The sequence below is a fragment of the Notolepis coatsorum genome (assembly GCF_963971535.1).
Source record: "Notolepis coatsorum genome assembly, chromosome: 8".
NCBI lineage: Eukaryota > Metazoa > Chordata > Actinopteri > Aulopiformes > Paralepididae > Notolepis > Notolepis coatsorum.
The window spans coordinates 30,224,779-30,249,315 of NC_140172.1; the positions used below are offsets into that span (position 1 = coordinate 30,224,779).

General features: G+C 42.9%; 1 protein-coding gene across 1 annotated transcript in view; it reads right to left on the minus strand.

Annotated features, from left to right (window-relative positions):
* Nucleotides 1–24,537, minus strand: part of arhgef12b (Rho guanine nucleotide exchange factor (GEF) 12b) — a 172,475-nt gene that overhangs the window by 41,429 nt on the left and 106,509 nt on the right. Inside the window, exons 9-19 of the mRNA XM_084320870.1 lie at nucleotides 19,296–19,415; nucleotides 18,908–19,021; nucleotides 14,767–14,865; nucleotides 12,504–12,614; nucleotides 10,765–10,863; nucleotides 10,503–10,545; nucleotides 10,087–10,192; nucleotides 9,671–9,808; nucleotides 8,489–8,521; nucleotides 4,470–4,584; nucleotides 3,643–3,748 (exon numbers count right to left, since the gene is read on the minus strand). Of these exons, the coding sequence (XP_084176996.1) occupies nucleotides 3,643–3,748; nucleotides 4,470–4,584; nucleotides 8,489–8,521; nucleotides 9,671–9,808; nucleotides 10,087–10,192; nucleotides 10,503–10,545; nucleotides 10,765–10,863; nucleotides 12,504–12,614; nucleotides 14,767–14,865; nucleotides 18,908–19,021; nucleotides 19,296–19,415 (1,084 nt within the window). The remainder of the gene's footprint in view (nucleotides 1–3,642; nucleotides 3,749–4,469; nucleotides 4,585–8,488; nucleotides 8,522–9,670; nucleotides 9,809–10,086; nucleotides 10,193–10,502; nucleotides 10,546–10,764; nucleotides 10,864–12,503; nucleotides 12,615–14,766; nucleotides 14,866–18,907; nucleotides 19,022–19,295; nucleotides 19,416–24,537) is intronic.

Here is a 24,537-nt window from a genome sequence, read left to right on the forward strand (position 1 = left end):
AGCGGTGCTATGGGTTAAACTCACTCTCACATCCTCAAAGACAGATAGACACGTTGCGAAGTAGTGAATTCACCTCTTGGTATAGCGGTCTGTGTTGCTGCCCGCGGTGTGGGAGACCGGGGTTCGACTCCCACTCGGGGCATCAAAGTTTGAGGTGACGTTGTCACAACCGTTACATATATAATAAAAAAAATAAAATGTTTTTTTTAACTTATTTTTTTGAATTTTTTTTCACACACATCCGCAACCCACTCAAAATGGCCCCGCGACCCACTTTTGGGTTGCGACCCACCAGTTGAGAAACACTGGCCTAAGGAATAGAGGAGAAGGCTTCTGATCTTCCGGTTCAATTCCTGACACTCTCCCCTCCCTCAACAAGCACCGCTGCAGTTCCCTTGAGCAAGGCACTGAAACTTCCAACTGCTCCAGTGGAGCTGCTCGGTGGCCTAAAAGTAGAGAACTGTGGTTGTACTGGGAAGTTCCCAGGTGTGTGAGTCTGAGTCAGTGAGTGAGTCACCTGAATGTGCGGTTGGTTGCAGACATGCAGCTGCGCTGTCTAGCTTAAAGGGGACATGCATTATAAATGGCTTTTTTCTGTGTTTAGCATGGTTTTATAGTAATACGGGTTAGTATCAATGGGTCTGTGTCTCTAATTACCATATTGACTCATCAGTCTTGTCTTGAGTTCACGAGATCCTCCCTCACTCAACTAAGCTGTTCTGATTTGACGGTTTTGCTGACGTTAATATAGCACTGATTTGCAGTAACGCCCCCTCTATGGTTGTAGTGCAGTGTAACGCGACATTTCCTCAAACGGGTTTTCACAGGCAGAGAAGGAGCGAGAGAGAGAGAGAGAGAGAGCGAGAGAGAGAGAGAGAGAGAGATAGAGAGAGAGGGACGGCGGGAGGGACTGCAGAAGTGTGTGTAAATGTGTGTGCGCCATCTCTCTCCCTCGTCGGGGACACAAACACAAACTTGACTGCGTGTGTGTCGGGGACGTAGGCATAGTGTAACCCAACACTTCCTCAAACGGGGTTTGACAGGCAGAGAACGAGCGAGGAGAGTGAGGGAGAGAGAGAGATAGAGAGAGAGGGACGGCAGGAGGGACTGCAGAAGTGTGTGTAAATGTGTGTGCGCCATCTCTCTCCCTCGTCGGGGACACACACACACATACACAAACTTGACTGCGTGTGTGTCGGGACGCATCTCTCCTCTCTCTCCCTCTCTCTCGCTTGCTCATTCTCTCTCTCTCTCGTATGTATCATGCTGTGTGGGTGACTGTCACTGAAAGCGCTTATGGGCGGAGCCCATCCAATAACAGGCTGAAATCCTGAGGCTGGAAAATTATGCTTGAGAGTACTCCATTAGAAATATAAAACAATGTTTTTTTTTTTTTAAATAAACCTTACAGATGTGTTCAATAGACTCACAGGAATTGTGTAAAGTTGCCCAAATAGTGCAAGGAATAGCAATGCATGTCCCCTTTAACACATTGACCGCCACAGCAGGGGGCGCTAATACCCCATTCATTGCCAGGTCTTTTTTCAATGGATATAGTTTTAGACTGTGGCATTTGCGAGTGCTTAAAATATATCTTATATTATATCTATGGGTCTAATAACGCCGTCAGTAATTTTTCAGTAATTCCAGGAAAAGGCGAGAAAAATGCATTTGACTGTAATCCAGTCATCACGTTGTAATTTTTCGGCTGATTATCTAATCATCCTGAAATCAACGCTAGATTATCACTATTATGTCTCCTCGTCCATACATGAAATGACCGTCGTAGCGGGGTGCCCCCCGCCCCCCACCACAGCCAACGGTAATAAGCACATACACCTACACACAGATCGCTTTGATCGCGGTAGAAATAAATGTCAGATCAACGATCAAATTCATATATGATGTTCTTACCTTGTATCTGATGTAATGCAAAAGAGATAATCCAAATATCTTATCGCAATTCCAAATAATGCTTGTGGAGGTCCGCACCACACTACCGACCGTTTCACAATGACGGGCGGGCGGGCGGAGTTACTGATGCTCGCCTGAATATTTAAACCCCACCCGCCCGGCTCAGATCGCATCCTAAAAGACACAAGCACCATTTTCAATGAGGTGCAATAGCTCCGCCTGGCAGTAGAGGGCGGTGTTGACCGTCTGCCAGCTCAGACAGGGTCTGAAGACTATACCAGAGGCTGCGGCTATGAATAATGAATAGATATAGCGAATAAACGATATAACGATCCCAAAAACGAGTAAACTCGTTGTTGGCGCTATTCGATTGGCGGCCAATAACGAGTTAACTCGTTTATGGCGCATAATGTGTTAACACATTCGGGGCCATTGGGATTAGACGGGGCCCACTCTATACGGCCAGCATTTCATAATAACCTTTCATTGTGCGTGAGGCTGTTTGTAGAGCTAAATCTATATTTTATATTATTGCTATCTGTCCATTCTCATTGTCAATTGACACTATAAACCGTCCCTTCAATATGCCTTAAATAAATAATTTCATGTAATTTCAATGGTATCATGGTCCACGTCGTTTCTGATTATTGATTACCAATAACGGCATTAGCCTCAGTAGCCACATTCGCTGATCGGCTGGTTGGGTATGATAACAAGGCCTGATCAGCATGTAATTTACGTGAAAAAGCTCTCACCTGTGGCCGGTTGGACTGCAAAAAGGATTTCCCAGTTATCGATCGCCATCTGGTAGATCCATATGTCCATTGGCTGATGCTATATTCCTTTACTGCACACTGAATTCAGCGTCCCAAAAACTATTCTAGGCGATTGACTACACGCATAGCTTTAGGCTAACAGAAAAGTCCATTCAAGATAAAAAAAATAAAAACACCGGTCTGTAACAGGGAACACTGCATTATCGAGACAGCGCCCCTACGAGGATCTGGCCGGTAATGTACTTTTCCGAATTCCAAGAGTAGGGTAAATCTGCAGTGCCGCTCGGTGACATTGAGTAGGACATTAAAATGGAATAAAAGCCAAAACAACCTTAACACGTATATATACATGGTTGGCCCTTTAAGCATGGCGCCGAAACACGTATATATACGTGGTTGGCCCCGAATGTGTTAAGGCTGTCCCCGAAGCCTGTTTTTGGGATTCGAACTTCATCAGGGTTTTTTGAGCGGACGTTCGAACCTTCGTTTTTAAATAAAAAAATTTGTTTTATAAATATCCTCAAACTAAATCCTCAATTTGAGTAAAGTGATTAATCTGATTAAATAGTTTTTTTTTTTTTTTTATTAAATCAACTTTCCAGCCCCAGACCCAGCCCAGGGAGAAGCCCCAGCCCAACTAAATCAACTTTCTTTAATGAATATAACTCATCAGTTTTTAATACTATAATATTAGTGTAGCCTAATCTTTATATGCAACTGTGAAGAAAAACCCCATTAAACAGAATGAATAGACACATACATCTTTTTTTAATAATAATAATAATTATAATTTTTTTTAAATTCTAATGATTTAGAATTTGAATGCCAACGTAACGAACGAACGTTCGAACATTCGGGCTCAGCCTTACTCTGGCTGTGAGAAAAACACCTGGCAGTCATCAGCACAAGAACAGAACAGCACAGCACAAGACTCCTGCAGCTTCTCACTCACTTGAAGTGGAGTCCACTCTGCTGGGGCGGCGAGGCTGGCCGAGGATGCTGGGAAAACGAGTCCTTTTCACCTTCTCCTCTCCCTCTTTCTCGGCCTTGATGCTCTTCTGCTCGACATCACAACATGCAAATTCATAATCTTAGGATAATATTTCTCTTCACACTTGACAGACTACTTTGCCATATTTACTCTGATAAGGTGTGATAAGAAAACAAATACAGGCACGATCCTATATGGCAATAACAATGATGGAAACCTGTGACCTAAACATTTACATTTACATTTACATTTAGTCATTTAGCTGACGCTTTTATCCAAAGCGACTTACAAGTTCTGTGCGACAAGACAGCAAGAAGGGTATAACTCTATCAGCTGAGTAACAATGTTCATCAAAGTGTTGCGTGTTACAGTGTAGGTTAGTTTATTAGGACAAGTGCATGACATAAACGTTTAATGTGAGCGATTTGCAGTGTCAGGGGGACCCTGATGTAAACAAGACGAAAGTCTTTCTCTGGTCTGCATCCCCTTAACAATTGTGTGTATTGAGCCGTACTGTATTGTACCCATGCAATCTGTTAATAAACGTTTTCAATCAATCAATCAATCAAATTTCCCTCTGGATAATTAAAGTATTTCTATTCTATTCTATTCTATTCTATTCTATTCTATTCTATTCTAAAAAAAAAAGAGAAGAGAAGAGAAGAGAAGAGAAGAGAAGAGAAGATATAAACAAGGGGGAAATTGCATGTGTGCGTACAGATGTCTAGGGTGACTTATGCTAATGTGTTGTCTGTGTGTGTGTGTGTGTGTCTTCAGCCAAACATCACCTTGATCTTGGGCAGGAAGTTGATACGGACTCGCTTGGGTTCGAGGCTGCGAGGCTCCTTGACTTTAACTCCCAGGTGCTTCATGTAGGTCAGGATGACATACTGCATCGTTGTGCTGTAACACAACCCCACAGGGTAGCACTTTATAATAACACCCTGTTATAATACATTTATAAGGTATTTGTAGATAATGAACTAATCATGAACAAACCATTTATATACATTCATAAATGATTATTAAATCATTTATAACTATTTGTATACCATTTACAAAGTATTTATAACGCATTAGTGGATAATGAACTAATCATAAACAAACCATTTATATACATTCATAAATGATTATTAAATCATTTATAACTATATTTGTATAACATTTACAGATTAGTTCTACATTATTTAACTCATTATCAACATTGTTTGTACTTGATTTGTTCATCATTAAATAATGTTGTTTAATGTGTAGTAACACATTTGTAGATGCTTTGAAAAATGGATATGAAAAAACGACTATAGTGTATCTCCATTTATTTTTCATGTTCAACAAATGATTTGTTAAGACATTCATAAAACATCTATAAATCATTTGCAGATGCTATCGTGGGGGCCAATCTAAAGTGAAGCCTATTCATCATTAACAAGTGTCTAATACAGTTAATTATTTGTTTACTTTTTCATCACATGTTACAAATGTTGTAGGCAGCTTTCAGATACACCCTTCTTTGTGACATCAAACAGTGACAGAATTAGGACTAAAGATAAATGCAATTTTATTAACATATAAAATACATGTGCATGACATATAGTGTAACATCGGGGGGCACTAGTACCCAGGAGTACCCTGGCCAGGTATTGAAGAGTATCTAGAGAGGAAGTCTCACGCGAGCGAGACTTGACGTCACGTGTGTTGCCGTCTGTTTGAATGGAAGCACAAGTTATCCGTGCTGCGTCTATACTTTCGCTTTTAATAAGGTATGAGCAGGTTAAACACCTTTTTTTGTTGGTAAATCTATTCCATAATTTCCGACCTACAAACAACTCTTATATGTTGTGTAGACGTTCGTGTAGATGTGGTGGCCGCTAACGTTACATTTGTGTGCTCAGTGTGCTCAGTGATGATGACACGACACAAATGATTATTACTCTTGTGTGTCGTGTCGTCATCACATACATACTGAGCACTGAGCACACAACATATAAGAGTTGTTTGTAGGTCGGAAACGATGGAATAGATTTACCAACAAAAAAAGGTGTTTAACCTGCTCATACCTTATTAAAAGCGAAAGTATAGACGCAGCACGGATAACTTGTGAATGTCTTAACAAATCATTTGTTGAACATGAAAAATAAATAGAGATACACTATAGTAGTTTTTTCATATCCATTTTTCAAAGCATCTACAAATGTGTTACTACACATTAAACAACATTATTTAATGATGAACAAATCAAGTACAAACAATGTTGATAATGAGTTATAAATAATGTAGAACTAATCTGTAAATGTTATACAAATAGTTATAAATGATTTAATAATCATTTATGAATGTATATAAATGGTTTGTTCATGATTAGTTCATTATCCACTAATGCGTTATAAATACTTTGTAAATGGTATACAAATAGTTATAAATGATTTAATAATCATTTATGAATGTATATAAATGGTTTGTTCATGATTAGTTCGTTATCTACAAATACCTTATAAATGTATTATAACAGGGTGTTATTATAAAGTGCTACCCATCACAGAAAGTAAACAAACAAATAAATAAATAAATAAATAAATAAATAAATAAATAAATAAATAAATAAACAAAACCCAGAAATAATGATTAACATTTCGCAACCGGAAATAATACTATGCTTAGCCCTGATGTAGTTAATTGTGCATTTGACATACACCAGGTAGATAGAACCAAGAAAATCATGGTGGGGATGTGGTACCAATAGCATGTTGTTAGCATGTTAGCTTGTCTCTGAAAAAAAGAAGAAGATATTATCCCTCTATTAAAATGGAACCCGCTTTGGGCATGGGAGTTATAGTTAACAATGTTGACAAAATTAATGGTTAGGAAGTTTGGAAGGTGCTACAAGTGATTTCTCAAGGACATGCTAACAGACCCCATTGACCATGCACAGACTCTGGCGCACTTTGCACATCATTCATTCACATCTTCAATCATATCTGTATACGCCAATTTATATTTATTGACAATCTGTTTAATTCATACCAGGGTAGACTAAGACTTATTATGGAGTATTGTATATTTGTATAGGTAGACTTAGGTTAGCTATATATATTTGTACCTGAGATCCAGTACAGTTCAGACCAGATCTTTATTTATTTTCTCTTACAATATTTGTATTCTTATATTGTATTATTATTACCCTGCCATTACTGCACCCATGGATGAATAAAGATCCATCTTATCTCATTACTCTACATGGCAGGGATGACTATGGCAGGGGTGGCTAATGTGATAGGTCGACTCTTGATGAGGTCATCAGTGGTGCCCTATGTCTGGTTTGCATTTAAAGTGTCCTACCCATAGATATATATAAACACTAGATGACTCACCCGCGCTGCTGGCCAACGGAGACCGACGTTGCCACAAGGCGGCCATCTTTTTTTTTTAATCCTCTTTTTCTCCGCCTGATTTTCTGTGCTTTTCCTCCCATCCCAATTTAGTCGTTATGCCAATTCCCCCCCCCTCCCCTACCTGGTCGTTGTGCGCATGTTCCCCCTACTGGTCGGTCTAGGGAGCCCTGAGGTCTACCACATGCTTCCTCCGACACATGCGGAGACAGCCAGCGGCTCTCTTTTCACCTGACAGCGTGGACTCTCATTGGTGAAGTGTAACGTGTGGGAGGTCACGCTGCCTTCACCACTTCCTGTCTTTTGCTGTGCAGGCGCCCAGACCTGACCTGTAGGAGTCGCTGTCCACAACGCCAGATTACCACCCATCAACTTCCCTCCCGCTAACTCAGCCAAAACGAGTTAGTATGACGGCTGGCCCAAGCCGGAGGCAATGCTGACACCCGGATTCGAGACCGGAGTCTCTCGCATTGGTGACGAGGGCAATCTCCGTTGCGCCACCCAGCCGCCGTACAAGGCGGCCATCTTGCTGCAGGGCAGCACGCCCACTCATAACATGAATGTCTATAGTGCATGTACTATTGAAATAACCATAGCTTGCTAGATTTTCAACCGGTTTGTTAAAAATATCAGAGATGTAGTTATCATACTGCATACTTATAATAGACTTTCATATAAAAAAAATAAAAATGTAATAAAAATTCGTCCAAGCAAGAATCATAGCCACGTTAATAACGTTTGTAATAAACCAAACCGTTTGTAAAGATTTCAGCAAGTTAAGAGTAGTTTGTGCAGATCATTCACCTTAACACATTGACCGCCAGCAGCAGGGGGCGCTGATCCCCCTTCATCGCCAGGTCTTTATTCAATGGATATAGTTTTAGACTGCGACATTTGCGAGTGCTTAAAATATATCTTATATTATATCTATGGGTCTAATAACGCTGTCGACTGTCAGTGAGTTGCTTCCAGTCAACATGCCCAAAACAGATTGTTTTTTCATCCGTACATTTCCGTTTTATACCGTTTTGAATAGAGTATGGTTTGGGTGCTTTTGAGTAATTCCAGGAAAAAGACGAGAAAAAGGCATTTTACTGTAATCCAGTCATCACGTTGTAATTTTTTCGGCTGATTATCGAATCATCCTGAAATCAACGCTAGATTGTCATTATTATATCACGTCGTGAAATGACCGTCGTAGCGGGGCTCGTTTCTGGCGCTGAACGCATGGCGGGCAATAACGAGTTAACTCGTTTCCGGCGCAGATTGTGTTAACAGAATAGTTGACCGAAGCAAGATGGCCGCCCGTGAACTACGCTGGAGACTCCGCCTTGAGCCATCTAGTGTTTATATATGGTTCTACCACTGAAACATGTTGGTAATGGAAATGTATGAGAGATAAAAACAAATCCTCCTCTCACCACTTCTCTTCTTCTGTGGACTGTGAGGTGAACCTATAGGAGAGAAAGAAACACGTGAACACACACACACACACACACACACACACACACACACACACACACACACACACACACACACACACACACACACACACACACACACACACACACACACACACACACACACACACACACACACACACACACACACACACACACACACACACACACACACACACACACACACACACACACACACACAATCAGGAACTGTACATTGACAAAATAAATCAATAAGCTAATGAATAAATAAATAAATAAATAAATAAATGGGAAAAGCCTAACAGAAATACGAATGGGAGATAAGGAAATAATAACTAGTAAATTATATTGTGTATTTTTATCTATGAATCTACATAATACCCTACTGATAAAGTAGAGATGGGAGGCGGACAAGAACAAGGACAATACCACAGGACATCTGTGATACATGCAGTGAGACACACCTATAGGTACAAACACATCATGGAGGGAATTCAAAAGTAAAATAATCACTACATTCTCGATTCTTCAGAACTTAACAGAAATAATAGCTAAGATGGGCCCAACACATCCCAGCTCATGTTAGGGGAACTGTGGAACACACATTGCCAATCACACCCTTATATACCTGTATATAAGTATGAGATATAAGATTTGTTATCCAGGGTGTGCGTATATATATGTTGGAGTGGATATATCTATATTGTTTCTTTTGTGTGTGTGATTTAGGGGGGAGATGCTATTTAGTTTCATATTTAAATTTGATGTATGTATATACAGCAAAAGGCTGTTTAAACTGTATTAAATATGACTTCCCCCATGGTTGATGTAATCAGAAAGATTGTCTATCTATCCCAAAAATTCATAACGTCTAACATGATCTTTGTCTTTGCTGTTAGCCGGCATTAGAACTAACATTTGCTACAAAAACATTAAAGCTACTATGTCAGCTACCAAATGTTACAGCCAACGCTAGTTAGTGTTGATCAGAGATGGCCTTTGATAGCTAAATGCCAGTACCTTGGTCAAGGGAAATGGCAGCAGTATGTACAGTAGGCTACCTAGTGTCCATGTCTTTTATGGTTTGAGAGGAAACCGGCGTTCCCAGAGGAAACCCACAACCAATGTGTGTGTGTGTGTTTGTGTGTGTGTAGTACTAACAGAATATCTTCTATCTTGGAGATGATGTGTTCAGCACAGGAGCGCTCCTTCTCCAGGGCCAGAGGGCTGCTGACTCTCTCAGGTTCCAGCTTAGACAACTCCCCCTCTGCTAGAGTCAGCCCCATGCTGCGCTTCTGTCTGCACACACACACACACACACACACACACACACACACACACACACACACACACACACACACACACACACACACACACACACACACACACACACACACACACACACACACACACACACACACACACACACACACACACACACACACACACACACACACACACACACACACACACACACACACACACACACACACAGTTAGGGTAAGGTAGTTACAGAAATAATGTCTAAGTCTATGTAATGCTCCCATATTTCAAATAAACATAAATGTGTGCGTTACCTGAAGTCCTCTAGGTTTCTGAGGATGTCTGGTAGGAGTGTATCTTGTAACAGCTGTGTGTACTGTCGACAGAGCTCCTCTGGGATCAACTCCAGTCTACGCCGCTCTGCATGCACAGACGCACACGCACACACACAAGCAAATTAAAATGTATTTGTCTTGAGAACATCTTAATCACAAATGTCAAAACCTTTTGACGTGAAGGACCACATGCTGAAATGTAACAAATAATACAACTCTACACTGATCATTTAGACATAGATGGGTATGGAATGTATGAATATATAGATAGATAGATAGATAGATAGATAGATAGATAGATAGATAGATAGATAGATAGATAGATAGATAGATAGATAGATAGATAGATAGATAGATAGATAGATAGATAGATATACATAGTATCCTAGACATACCCAGTTCAGTGGCTATAGACTCTGGAACAGGTACTTTCAGATTCTGTAAGATACAGTATGATGGTGGTTCAGGCAGGAGGGTATAATGATCCAAGACACAAATACATTTCAATCAAACAATCAGACAACAAGGTGATCTGTTTAAACTGACCAGGTTCAACCGGGCAGAAAATGAATGTGTGCGTGCGTGTGTGTGTGTGTGTGTGTGTGTGTGTGTGCGTGCGTGAGCGTGTGTGAAAAACAGGAGGGTGGGTTGACTTACTGCAGCGCGGTCCATAAAGAAGGAGTGTAGGTCTATGAAGAGGCGTCTGGTGTCTTTGGAGCTGGTGTGTTTGTACAGGTCAGCATAGAGGTAACACAGCTACAGCAGGAGACACACACCAAGGATTTAACCCCTTCAAGCAGACCATCGTACTGCTGCGATTACAATCATGACAACTTAACAGTGTAATGAGGGATGCACCATAATATATTATATTGGTAACGGCCAAAATGTTCATATTGGTGCATCCCTAACTCTAATGGTGATGTCAAACTGGCTGGAAGCTATAGAGGGGTAGCATTCTAAAATAGGACTGTTAGGGCCCGGATCCACCTGCCTCATATTTCTGGGCGCAAGCGTCTTTTTTCAATGTATCCCAATGGGGAGGGAGCGTATGCGGCCGCCTATAGGAAATGCGCTGCAGTTCTTTTTTCAGCGCCTTTCAGCTTTTTTGTGCGGCCGCACACAACATTTAAAGTTGAAACTTTCTGAACTTTTCAGAGCGATGCGCTGGGCGCATATTCAGACAACCAATCACAGCAGTGGCGCTATGTGTAGGGCTCGCGACACAATTATGTAATCATTGTTCATTCATAGCATCATTCATTATATATTTTTTTTATTACGTTTTTTTTAGCCTTTATTTAACCAGGTTTGTCACAATTGAGATCCATGATCTCTTTTACAAGGGAGACCTGGCCAAGAAATAGCAGCAACACAAAGTTTCAACATACACACATAGACATTACAGATACAAGTAACGTTACAAAATGGTCAAATAAAACATTTGCACACAGAAAACGTGGTTACAATAAGCTTCACCATAGCCTTAAATACATTTAGTGTTACCAAGCTTTGAATCTTCCGATCGGACTGGAGATTGTTCCCAGTGTTACCAAGCTTTCTTTCCCATTTCTGTTCGGACATTGGGAACAGCAAAGTGCATAAAATCCTTCGAACGGAGATTGTAATTTCCACCATTCAACTTTAAAAGAGATGATAAATAAATCGGAACCATACCAAGAATGGCCCCGTAGATCAAAACATACCAATGACTGAGCCGACGTGCACATAAGGAAGTCCAGTTCACTTTTGAATATAATACACAATGGTGAGTACAAGATCCCGAGTACGCGATTATGACATTATGGGTAGGATCATTCATTATGGCATTATTGGTAGGATCATTCATTATGGCATTATTGGTAGGATCATTCATTATGACATTATTGGTAGGATCATTCATTATGGCATTATTGGTAGGATCATTCATTATGACATTATTGGTAGGATCATTCATTATGACATTATTGGTAGGATCATTCATTATGACATTATTGGCTAACATATCTATCTGACCAATGGGACTGCAGATAAGCAACTTGTTTTTTTTCTGGCGCTCACGTTGGCTTCAACTTGACCAGCCACGAAAAATATGCAGAAAAGACAAAAACACAACATGTATCCTGTCTATAGTCTAAACTTCTGGAGTCTATAGAAAGGATGACTGGCTTTGAGGACAGTGTTTGACTGTTGTCCCACTGGATTCAAGTGCAGCCGGTAGAGCTGCAACAAGCTCCAGCGTCCAGACAAAAAATAACTCTCAATAAAACTAATTTGTCCAACTTGCTCATTCAGTCGCTCAGGATAAAGAGTTCTGCTAAAATAATAAACTGTGTGTGAGTGTGTGTATGTGAGTGTGCATGTGTATGTGTGTGTGTATGTGTATTTGTGTGTACCAGAGGCGCAGGGTCAAACTGTGACACGACATGATGGAGGACGGCTGCCAGGTGAGCCGGTCTCGACTTCAGTAGCTCTATACTCTGGAAGCAACTACAGTGACCACTGATCTGAGAGAGAGAGAGAGAGAGAGAGAGACAGAGACAGAGACAGAGACAGAGACAGAGAGAGAGAGAGAGAGAAAGAGAGAGAGAGAGAGAGAGAGAGAGAGAGAGAGAGAGAGAGAGAGAGAGACAGAGAGAGGGAGAGAAAGAGAGAGACACAAAAAGAGAGACGGAGACAGAAACAGAGACAGCGAGAGAGATGATTTTTTGTAAACAACTACTTAATTTTTTTAAAGGTCATGTACTACAATGCAACTCATTACAATGTTAAATTTTTTTACAGCCCATCCCCTCCCTCCATCCCGCCCCTCCTTGTCTGTAAAATACATGGGGTAATTTTGATAGGGGTAGTGGTTCAATCTTTTCTTAGCTTTTGAGCTAAAGGTTCAAATGAGACAATAAATAAGCAAGGGGAAAGTCCATAGCCTTGCCGTGTACTAGGACTGTACATGCCATTAGACTATTCCTCCTATAAAAAACACAAACCTTCATAAAACCGTCAAACCTTTATAAATATAAGTCAAAATTATGAGTATAAGTTTGAATATATAAAGGTATGTCTGTAGAAATCTATTGGCAAATTTGTAAGTAGAGAAGTAACACATTTTCAATTAAATTAAAAAAAAAAATTGTATACTGTAACTGAGGGGTTACAAAACCCTGACTGTATTAAAGATTGTGATAGATTAAACCACTGCTAGTTATGTACTTTAATTACTGGCCAGACAGTACATCAAATATAGATGGTGAACACCCACAAGAACACGGCATTGACAAAGAAATAGTATTTGAGGGTAATTTATTATTATTAGGCAACATTAGGTTACAGAATGAGAATTAGGGTTGCGCTTGTATGGCGAAGAATATGCGTAAAGTCAGTCAATAGCATGAGTCACTAAGAATAGCAGGAATCCTACGATGGGTCTAAGTTGACACCATCTGTCGTATAGTAGCAACTATATAGGGCAACACTGGTACCGCCTGGAGACAATGGGTTCCCTCCGGGGGTGTAAGGCCTGGAGGGTAGAGGAATGTTCGGGTACTCCGTCTGATTCAATGAGGAATAAAGAGACTCCAGGTACAGGAGTCGGTCCTTGTAAACTCCCTTGATCAGCAGCAAAGCAATAATTGTAATCCAAATGCTCGACAGCATTGATGACAGCTAGCCAGCCTCCGTCCACGAGGCCAGCCCGAGTTGTAATCCTCACGAGGTTGAATCCCAAAACGATAGTGGAAATCAACGATGCTCTTCTCCGGGTAACACGTTCCAAATCAATATAATCCAACCAGTAATGGTTCTGCAATCGCCGACGCCGATTCTCCTGTGTACATGTCCAACGGTTCTCCGCCTAGGACTCCTCGGGTGTGTGCGACGTATTTAGGCCACACACCCTGGCTAAGTACACTAGCTAAAGACACGACGAACCGCTGGGTAATGCTACACACGAACGAACTGTGGCCGCACGATATACAATAAATGAACGACTATTTACTTCACATTAGATTAGGTCGAACTCGACGTTACTGCATTAAACTCTGACACTTTACTATTCTATTCGCACGTGGTTCTCAATGCTCTGTTAGACGCAAGGTTGCTCACTTTACTGCACGTTGACTCGTGGTGAAGGTGGGGTAAGATACTGAACGGGGCGGTGTGCGCACCTTGCGCTGTATTTATACTTAAGTGAATATCTAGTCCCAAACCGCAGTCTTTGTCTGGTATCAATACGCTGACTCCGGGCATGTCCTGACATGCCTGAACTTGTCTTTGAACCTGCCGTTGGGGGCCTGCGTGCTGGCGCCTGGGGGCGCTGTCCAATAAGGAGAGCGAATATTACTCTGGTTTGAACGCAGGTAAAGGGATATTCCGTGTATATATATAAATAATATACAAAGTATATCAAACAATAAAGGTAGATTCTCAGTTTAATCTGGCCCTTCACAACATATACTATACAGACATTATACAATAACAGCAACATACAGTCTATAGGTTGACTGAGATAGTAGTTGCCCTCACTCGGGAAACTTTTTCTTTTATCCAGTTTATCCACATTCTATCTCTCCAGAGAGACTCCTCAAGGAGTTATAACCGGGTATTCGCAAATATTATTATATTATTTGGCTCAATTAGTAAATCACACATCCATGGAAGTACCTGCTCCTGTTGAGTGTCAAAGTAGTCATCTTCTGCTCCAATTATCTGCGAGTGGAGGCGGGTGGAAGGGCTTCCCAAGCTGCACTGGGAGTTGGAGTCCTAATTGGCACAACCACAGTTAAGAGTATATCACTGCCCCATCTTCTCACCCTGCTAGTGTAACTAGGGTGAAACCTTGGAGTAGCCCCTTGGTGTAAACTCACTCCTAGGTTAAATACCCTCATGCAGTAGTAGCCCCTTAGTGTACTGTAAACTCACGCCTAGGTTAAATACCCCCATGCAGTAGTAGCCCCTTGGTGTAAACTCACTCCTAGGTTAAATACCCCCATGCAGTAGTAGCCCCTTAGTGTACTGTAAACTCACTCCTAGGTTAAATACCCCCATGCAGTAGTAGCCCCTTGGTGTAAACTCACTCCTAGGTTAAATACCCTCATGCAGTAGTAGCCCCTTGGTGTAAACTCACTCCTAGGTTAAATACCCCCATGCAGTAGTAGCCCCTTGGTGTAAACTCACTCCTAGGTTAAATACCCTCATGCAGTAGTAGGCCCTTGGTGTAAACTCACTCCTAGGTTAAATACCCCCATGCAGTAGTAGCCCCTTGGTGTAAACTCACTCCTAGGTTAAATACCCCCATGCAGTAGTAGCCCCTTGGTGTAAACTCACTCCTAGGTTAAATACCCTCATGCAGTAGTAGCCCCTTGGTGTAAACTCACTCCTAGGTTAAATACCCTCATGCAGTAGTAGCCCCTTGGTGTAAACTCACTCCTAGGTTAAATACCCCCATGCAGTAGTAGCCCCTTGGTGTAAACTCACTCCTAGGTTAAATACCCTCATGCAGTAGTAGCCCCTTGGTGTAAACTCACTCCTAGGTTAAATACCCTCATGCAGTAGTAGCCCCTTGGTGTAAACTCACTCCTAGGTTAAATACCCCCATGCAGTAGTAGCCCCTTGGTGTAAACTCACTCCTAGGTTAAATACCCTCATGCAGTAGTAGCCCCTTGGTGTAAACTCACTCCTAGGTTAAATACCCCCGCTTTTGCCACCTGAATTGGAATCTCTTTCTGGTGGCGGAATGGATGGAATGGATGTGGTGCTGGTGAGCAGAGGGTTTGTGGTTTGAGGTACTTTTTAACACTACACCACATTTGATCTATTTATTACTAAAAGATGTGCACTACCTCTCTACCTAATTTTTACATTTTAGTTTTGTATATTGTGTATAGTTTTTGGTCTTTATTCTTTTTTTGTGTAAATAGTCAAATGGCTGCATTTATATAGCGCTTTTATCCAAAGCGCTTTACAATTTGTTCCTCACATTTGACCCATTCACTCACACATTCACACAGTGACGGCGGAGGCAACCATGCAAGGTGCCAACCTGCTCATCGGGAGCAGTTAGGGGTTAAGTGTCTTGCTCAAGGACTGTATGAAGCACAATCTCAGGAGGCTCATACAGAACCAAGCATTTCACTGAAATGTACATGTACCTTATATGTGACAAATAAAACAAAACAAAAATGTTATCCACTTTTTCTCCCCATTTTCTATTTTTCTCCCATCCCATTTTCGTATTTCCAATTCTTCCCTCCCCTGTCTTGAACATTGCTAGACTATGCCTCCCACTGGTCGGCTGTAGTGAGGACAGAAGCCTTGCATCACGTGTCCCCTCCGGTACACGAGGAGGCAGCCTGTCGCATCTTTTCACCGCAGCAGCTCGAACTCTCAGTGGCGAGGAGTAACGCATGGGAGGCTCACGCTGCCCCCGATACTTCCTGTTTCCGCCGCACCGGCATCACCCAACCGACCTGTAGGAGTCGCTGTCCACAACGTCCAATCTCCACCCACCGGCTTTCCCACCCTCTAACACTGCCGTCGTTTATTATTATTGATTACCAATAACCGTGTTCGTCTAAGTAGCCACATACGCTGGTCGGCTGGTTGAGTATCATAGCAAGCTCTGATCGGGCTGTAATTTACGTGAAAAAGATCTTACCATGAGCCGGTGGGATCCCCCCCGAGCATTTCCCCGTTATCGATCGCCATCTGGTAGATCGATATGTCCATTGGCTGATGATAAATCCCCTTATTGCATGGTGAAATCTGCGATTCGAAACGTAATCCAAGCTACAGGCTGCAGATCCAGAATCGCGCTACTGAAATCTCCGTTGAAAGAAAACAAAGAGACTGATCCGTTCGCCCACAGGGCACATTGCAGTAGCGCGATAGCGCCCCTAAGAGGATCTGGCCGGTATTGCACATTGTCGAATTCATAAGAGTAGGGAAAATCTGCAGTGCCGCTCGGCGACCTTGAACAGGTTATTAAAATGGAATAAAAGCAATAACAACTTCCCACAGATATATCCGTGCCTCTGTCCACAACGCATGGACCCGAAAGCCGGATATATCCGTGCCTGGGCGCCAATGTGTTAAGGGGATGTGACATAAGAACGTGTTGTTAATAAAGTCTCTTTTTTGCTTGAATGGGATCCAGCCTACGAAAAGCCATGAGGATTTGAAAAGTGAATTCTACACAGGCATGGAACGACAGCCATATTCTGGGCCTGAAGCTGCTCAAGGAATCTAAAAAAGGAAGCGGAAATTGTTCAGGGCGAGAAGATTGAATGGTGACAATATACATTCATACAAGCTCATGTATAGGAACTATGAACTGGTTTAAGTTTCAGAAGACAGAATGTATTCATCTATGTGTGCATGCATGCATACTCAGGCAAGACTACTTATGCTTGTCAGAACAAAGGATAGTGTTGCTGTTGAACATGATCAATCCCAGATTACAGTACCTTGCTTATTTGTCTAAACTACATAGTATTTCTCAGCTTCCTGTTCCTTCCAGGAATGTCATGGCTAAAGATGTCTGACTGTGCGATGACTTAACGCGTTATTTCTAAACCTAGCCGCATTTCTGGCAGACGCTCTCTGATTGGCACTGACTGGCGCTCTCTGATTGGCCACTGACGCGTTTGCCCAATCGCGTGACGAGCTGTGTCTTTGCCCATTTCCACGTCAAACAGCCTGCAAACTACCTGGCGTTCTATCGCCATGCTCTAAGACAAACTCTAACCTTAACCAACTTCGAAAGAGTGCCTAAGCTTAACCAGTGTAGAAACAGGCGTCGGCCAATCAGAGAGCGTCTTGCCAGAAATGCGGCTAGGTTTAGAAATAACGCTGACTTAACAGCCCTATTGCCATCAGGTAATAATGGTTAGCAGTTACAGGAATAGTTGAGTAATTCTTTGTAAACAACCACTTTATTTTTTGGAAGGTCAGGTAGTACAATGCAACACATTACAATGTCACATTTACAGAGAGTGAGTGTAAAATAAGATAAGATAATCCTTTATTGATCCCCTAGGGGAAATTCGGGTGTCATGGGGGGGGGGGGGGGGGGGGTACAGGGTGGGGGATGCATAGCTTCACAGTACAATACAATATAGTAATATAATAATAATAATAATAATAATAATAATAATAATAATAATAATAATAATAATAATAATAATAATAATAATAAATAATGTAATATAAAAAGTAATATAAAATAAAGTAATAGTAATATAAAAGTACAAACACAAGATAGTCCAGTGGTATGAGTCTCTAGTGCAAAGAATCAAGATAATAATAATAATAATAATAATGGATTGGATTTATATAGCGCTCTTCATGACACCCCAGTGACCCCAGAGCGCTTACAGAGTCCATTATTCGTTCATACACAGTCATACCGGTGGTGGTAAGCTACAATTGCAGCCAGAGCTGCCCTGAGGCAGACTCACGGAAGCGTGGCGAATAATCACCGCCTACGGCCCCTCCGACCACCACCAACATTCATTCACATTCATACACATTCATACGAGGCAAGTAGGTTAAGTGTCTTGCCCAAGGACACAACGGCAGTGGGATGGACATGGGCTTGAGCGGGATTCGAACCACCAACCCTTCGATCATTGGACGACCCGCTCTACCCCTGAGCCACGCCGCCCCACATAGATAGTCGTGAGTGTGAGTGTGTGTGTGTGTGTGTGTGTGTGTGTGTGTGTGTGTGTGTGTGTGTGTGTGTGTGTGTGTGTGTGTGTGTGCGTGTGTGTGTGTGCGTGTGCGTGTGTACACGTGTGTGTCTCACCAGGTCGGGGGTGTCCTCAGAGTCTGGGGAGGGACAGGAGTTGAGGCTGTCTCGGGGGGTGATCTTTGGGCTGTGGCAGGTCTCTCTTTGACTGGGGAGGGGGCTGCCAGGAACCTGACACAACAAATCACAAAATACTGTACTTGAACTCATAGATCGATTAGTCTGTTTATTTGTCACGCACAGATGTAGAGAAAGCGCGCACCGTGTTATGATATTAATCAAATGCATGAATCTGTATGGTTTGACTTTGACTTCCATGAACTATTGACTGGCACCGCAGGCACTTCACCCAGCGAACCCTCACGCTGTGGTACAGTATAGGAAGAAGTAAGTGGGCAGAGGGGCGGGTCTCTGTCTCCATTAGTCTTCATGGTCTTGTTCTCACATTGTTGTTGTTGTTCATCCAGGGCCCGTCACAGCTGCTGTCCCAGCCGCCCGAGGGGGGGCTCTGTTCACGCTCCCCCTCCTCCACGTCTACGTCCCGGGGCCATGGGGGGGCGCCGTCCTGAAACACACACATCAACACAAGCACACACACACACACACACACACACACACACACACACACACACACACACACACACACACACACACACACACACACACACACACACACACACACACACACACACACACACACACACACACACACACACACACACACACACACACACACACACACACACACACACACACACACACACACACACACGTATGTAACGTTAAGAGCAAAAAGACGATATAAAAACGAGTGTGGGATCAAGTAAGAAAACGAAAACATACCCCTTCCATGTGGAACGGGAGGACGATTTATCTCGCTCCTTCAAAGTGCATTTGCCTGATCTGTCAAGCTAGCACCACTAGTCCACGAGAAAGGAAACGTGGAGAGGCACTTTTGAACCATTCATATAAACCTACGACAGCGACTTCCCTGCCAAGAGTGAGTTGAGAAAAAGAAAAGTGGGAGACCTGAACTCACAGCAGTCACTTTTCACACAGCCGCCTTCAAACAGCAAAGACAGCGACAGAGAGAGCAGCATTCCACGCGTGTCACACTTGAAAAACAAACCTGAAATACTATCAGCTGTCAAAGCGCGTTCAGTTATCAAGAAGCAGAGTTACGCGGTGCTGTGAAGTGATGGCTGAGGATTTGACGCAGCTATTACGGAAGGACATAGCAGACTGTGAGTCTTTCTCACTGCAGCTAGACGAGTCCACGGACATAAGTCACACAGCGCAATTGTGAGTTTTCATCACAGACATGACAGCGAACGAGGAACTATTGACAATGTTACCAATGAAAGAACACAAATCTTTTCAGGCATTCAAAAACGTGTTGACAAAACCCAGCATCCCCAATGTCTAAGTTGGTGTCACTCACCTGCGATGGTGGGGCGATGTAATGGATTCATTACCAAACGCAAGGTGGAGAACGCATTTCCCGACATCCTTAATTACCATTGTACAATACACCAACAAGCACTATGTGTGAAAAAGCTGGACATGAAAGAGGTCATGGCTGTGTCATTGAAAGTCGCCTTTCAAGATCTCTTCAAAGACGTATCTGCAGGAGTCTGACTATAACCACACTGACCTCTTGCTACACATCACTGATGTCAGATGGCTGAGTTGGGGAACATTCTGGAGGATGAGATCTTGTCACTGCAGGCTGACATTCTCTGGAGGTAACCATGCTGGACAGTGTTGGAACTTATTCACGGAGGAAATGTGCTACAGTACCTCACTGACGGCATTTCTTGGCTCAACGTATTTACGTGAGTCGGCCTTTTCCCACATGAAGATAATTAAGTCCAAATACCGTTTCACCATGACTGATCGTCTAGAGAGGGCTGCTTGACACTAGCTATCAGCAGCTACTGTCCAGTGTGTGTGTGTGTGTGTGTGTGTGTGTGTGTGTGTGTGTGTGTGTGTGTGAACCAAGACCGAAGATCTGAGAGGTGCACGCAACGACACCAGCGGGCGGCTGGCATCCCCCAGGTATCTGGCTTCCCTTGCGCCATCTGTGGACGGGTGTGCGGCTCAAGGATCGGACTCAACGCCCATGAGAAGTGGCACCAGCGGCAGCGTCGCTAACCCCCCCCCCCCCCCCCTCACCCCATCCCTGGAGCAAGCGTCATCATCGAACACGATGGACAGCTAAGAGAGTGTGTGTGTGTGTGTGTGTGTGTGCGTGCGTGTGTGTGCGTGTGTGTGTGTGTGTGTGTGTGTGCGTATTATATGTGTAGTGCCTGCAGCTTTGCTCAGCACTGTACTGTACCCAGCATGTTTGCCCCGTGTGATAATGATTCAGAGGTGTTCTGTAACATCTCAGCCAACACCCCTGACGTTGTGGTGGTTAATGAGTAGTAGAGAGGTGTTTATTCTAGAGGTCGGCTGTACCTTCGACCACAGCCTGGAGGAAGCCTTTTTAACCAAGTTGCTGAAATATCAGCAGCTCAAGCTGAACATCTCACAACTAGGCTACAAGTGTCAACTTTTGGTTTTCATTTTTGGCAGCCTGGGTCATGTTCACAAGCTGGTGGTGAGGGGCCTTCAGATGGCCCACACATCCAAGAGAAAGGCTAAACAGTTAGCAAAGTATTGTTCTATATCTGCTATTATTGGTAGCCACTCTATTTGGAGACAGCGTTGCTTTTTGTACCCATAGAGTAGATAGTTTTACGAAAATGATATTGTATCTGTTTTTGAAACATCATCTGTGTCAATACTACCTGTGTAATGTGTGTGTTTAGGTTTACTTTATTTGTTCAAGGGGGACAGCGTACATTAATAAAACATTTTAAAAACGTAAATGCACCAAATTTTTGCCAAAAGGCTAATTTCCATTGGCAGTCCCCCTGCCAGAAGGTACAGGCTAAAATCCTGTGTAGTGTGTGTGTTACCGGTGTAGTGTGTGTGTGTTACCGGTGTAGTGTGTGTGTGTTACCCGTGTAGTGTGTGTGTGTTACCTGTGTAGTGTGTGTGTGTTACCTGTGTAGTGTGTGTGTGTTACCTGTGTAGTGTGTGTGTGTTACCTGTGTAGTGTAGTGTGTGTGTTACCTGTGTAGTGTGTGTGTGTGTTACCTGTGTAGTGTGTGTGTGTGTGTGTTACCTGTGTAGTGTGTGTGTGTTACCCGTGTAGTGTGTGTTACCTGTGTAGTGTGTGTTACCTGTGTAGTGTGTGTGTTACCTGTGTAGTGTGTGTTACCTGTGTAGTGTGTGTGTGTTACCTAGTGTGTGTGTGTGTTACCTGTGTAGTGTGTGTGTTACCTGTGTAGTGTGTGTTACCTGTGTAGTGTGTGTGTGTGTGTTACCTGTGTAGTGTGTGTTACCTGTGTAGTGTGTGTGTGTGTTACCTGTGTAGTGTGTGTTACCTGTGTAGTGTGTGTGTGTGTTACCTGTGTAGTGTGTGTGTTACCTGTGTAGTGTGTGTTACCTGTGTAGTGTGTGTGTGTTACCTGTGTAGTGTGTGTTACCTGTGTAGTATGTGTGTTACCTGTGTAGTGTGTGTGTTACCTGTGTAGTGTGTGTTACCTGTGTAGTGTGTGTGTGTTACCTGTGTAGTGTGTGTGTTACCTGTGTAGTGTGTGTGTGTGCTACCTGTGTAGTGTGTGTGTTACCTGTGTAGTGTGTGTGTTACCTGTGTAGTGTGTGTTACCTGTGTAGTGTGTGTGTTACCTGTGTAGTGTGTGTGTGTTACCTGTGTAGTGTGTGTGTTACCTGTGTAGTGTGTGTTACCCGTGTAGTATGTGTGTTACCTGTGTAGTGTGTGTGTTACCTGTGTAGTGTGTGTTACCTGTGTAGTGTGTGTGTGTTACCTGTGTAGTGTAGTGTGTTACCTGTGTAGTGTAGTGTGTTACCTGTGTAGTGTGTGTTACCTGTGTAGTGTGTGTTACCTGTGTAGTGTAGTGTGTTACCCGTGTAGTGTAGTGTGTTACCTGTGTAGTGTGTGTTACCTGTGTAGTGTGTGTTACCTGTGTAGTGTGTGTGTGTTACCCGTGTAGTGTGTGTTACCTGTGTAGTGTGTGTTACCTGTGTAGTGTGTGTGTTACCTGTGTAGTGTGTGTTACCTGTGTAGTGTGTGTGTTACCTGTGTAGTGTGTGTATGTTACCCGTGTAGTGTGTGTGTTACCAGTGTAGTGTGTGTTACCTGTGTAGTGTGTGTGTGTGTTACCTGTGTAGTGTGTGTTACCTGTGTAGTGTGTGTGTTACCTGTGTAGTGTGTGTGTTACCTGTGTAGTGTGTGTGTGTTACCCGTGTAGTGTGTGTTACCTGTGTAGTATGTGTGTTACCTGTGTAGTGTGTGTGTTACCTGTGTAGTGTGTGTGTTACCTGTGTAGTGTGTGTGTTACCTGTGTAGTGTGTGTGTGTGTGTTACCTGTGTAGTGTGTGTGTTACCTGTGTAGTGTGTGTGTTACCTGTGTAGTGTGTGTGTGTTACCTGTGTAGTGTGTGTGTGTGTGTGTGTAGTGTGTGTGTTACCTGTGTAGTGTGTGTGTGTTACCTGTGTAGTGTGTTACCTGTGTAGTGTGTGTGTGTTACCCGTGTAGTGTGTGTGTGTTACCTGTGTAGTATGTGTGTTACCTGTGTAGTATGTGTGTTACCTGTGTAGTGTGTGTGTTACCTGTGTAGTGTGTGTGTGTGTTACCTGTGTAGTGTGTGTGTGTTACCTGTGTAGTGTGTTACCTGTGTAGTGTGTGTTACCTGTGTAGTGTGTGTTACCTGTGTAGTGTGTGTTAGCTGTGTAGTGTGTGTGTGTTACCTGTGTAGTGTGTGTGTGTGTGTGTGTTACCTGTGTAGTGTGTGTTACCATAGGCGGCGGGTAATGAAGGCTAGGCTTCCTACCCAAATCAAATGTTATGCTGGGCATTTATATAATATATGTGTGCAGGCTGCAGCGCAGCATTATATAGGCCACTATATTGTGTGTGTCTTGTGCTGCAGCCTGCTGGCTGCACTCTGTAGCAGTCCTTAGGATGGTCCTCTCTGTACCAAAGAAGACAATCACACATGTTGATTTTTATCCTTAAGTCATTGCTAGGTCCAGACTTCTGTCCTTTTATACTTGCTTTTTTAATACCAGACGAGCAGCAAATGGGATGCTTTTAAATGTTCCTTTGATGCAGTCAGAGCTTGGTAAAGCTGCATTCTCCCACTATGCTCCCTTTTTATGGAATACGCTGCAAGTAAAACTTTGTCTAGAGGCACTTCCTACTGTGGATGCTTTTAAAGGTATGCTACGATTAGCCCTTCACGAAACATGTAACTGTTTTACCTGATGCTATTGTTGATGTGATTATGCTCCTTGCCACTGCACAAATGACCTTCTGTATTTATATTTGAATTATATGTTTTTTGTTTAATGCCCTGTTTTATGTTGAAACGTGTTGTGTGCCGTGTTGGTCAGGACTCCCTGGAAGAAGAGATCTTGTATCTCAATGGGACAGTCCTGGATAAATAAAGGATAAATAAAAATAAAAATAAAATAAGGTGTCAATCGGCTAGGTGGCGGCGTTTAACATTCCAAGTACAGGCAGTAACCAATCACGCGTAGGCTCAGGTTAAATAATGTAGCCAATCACATGATCATCCTGATCCCGCAGGCCGCAGCAAAGCAAACATCTGCGT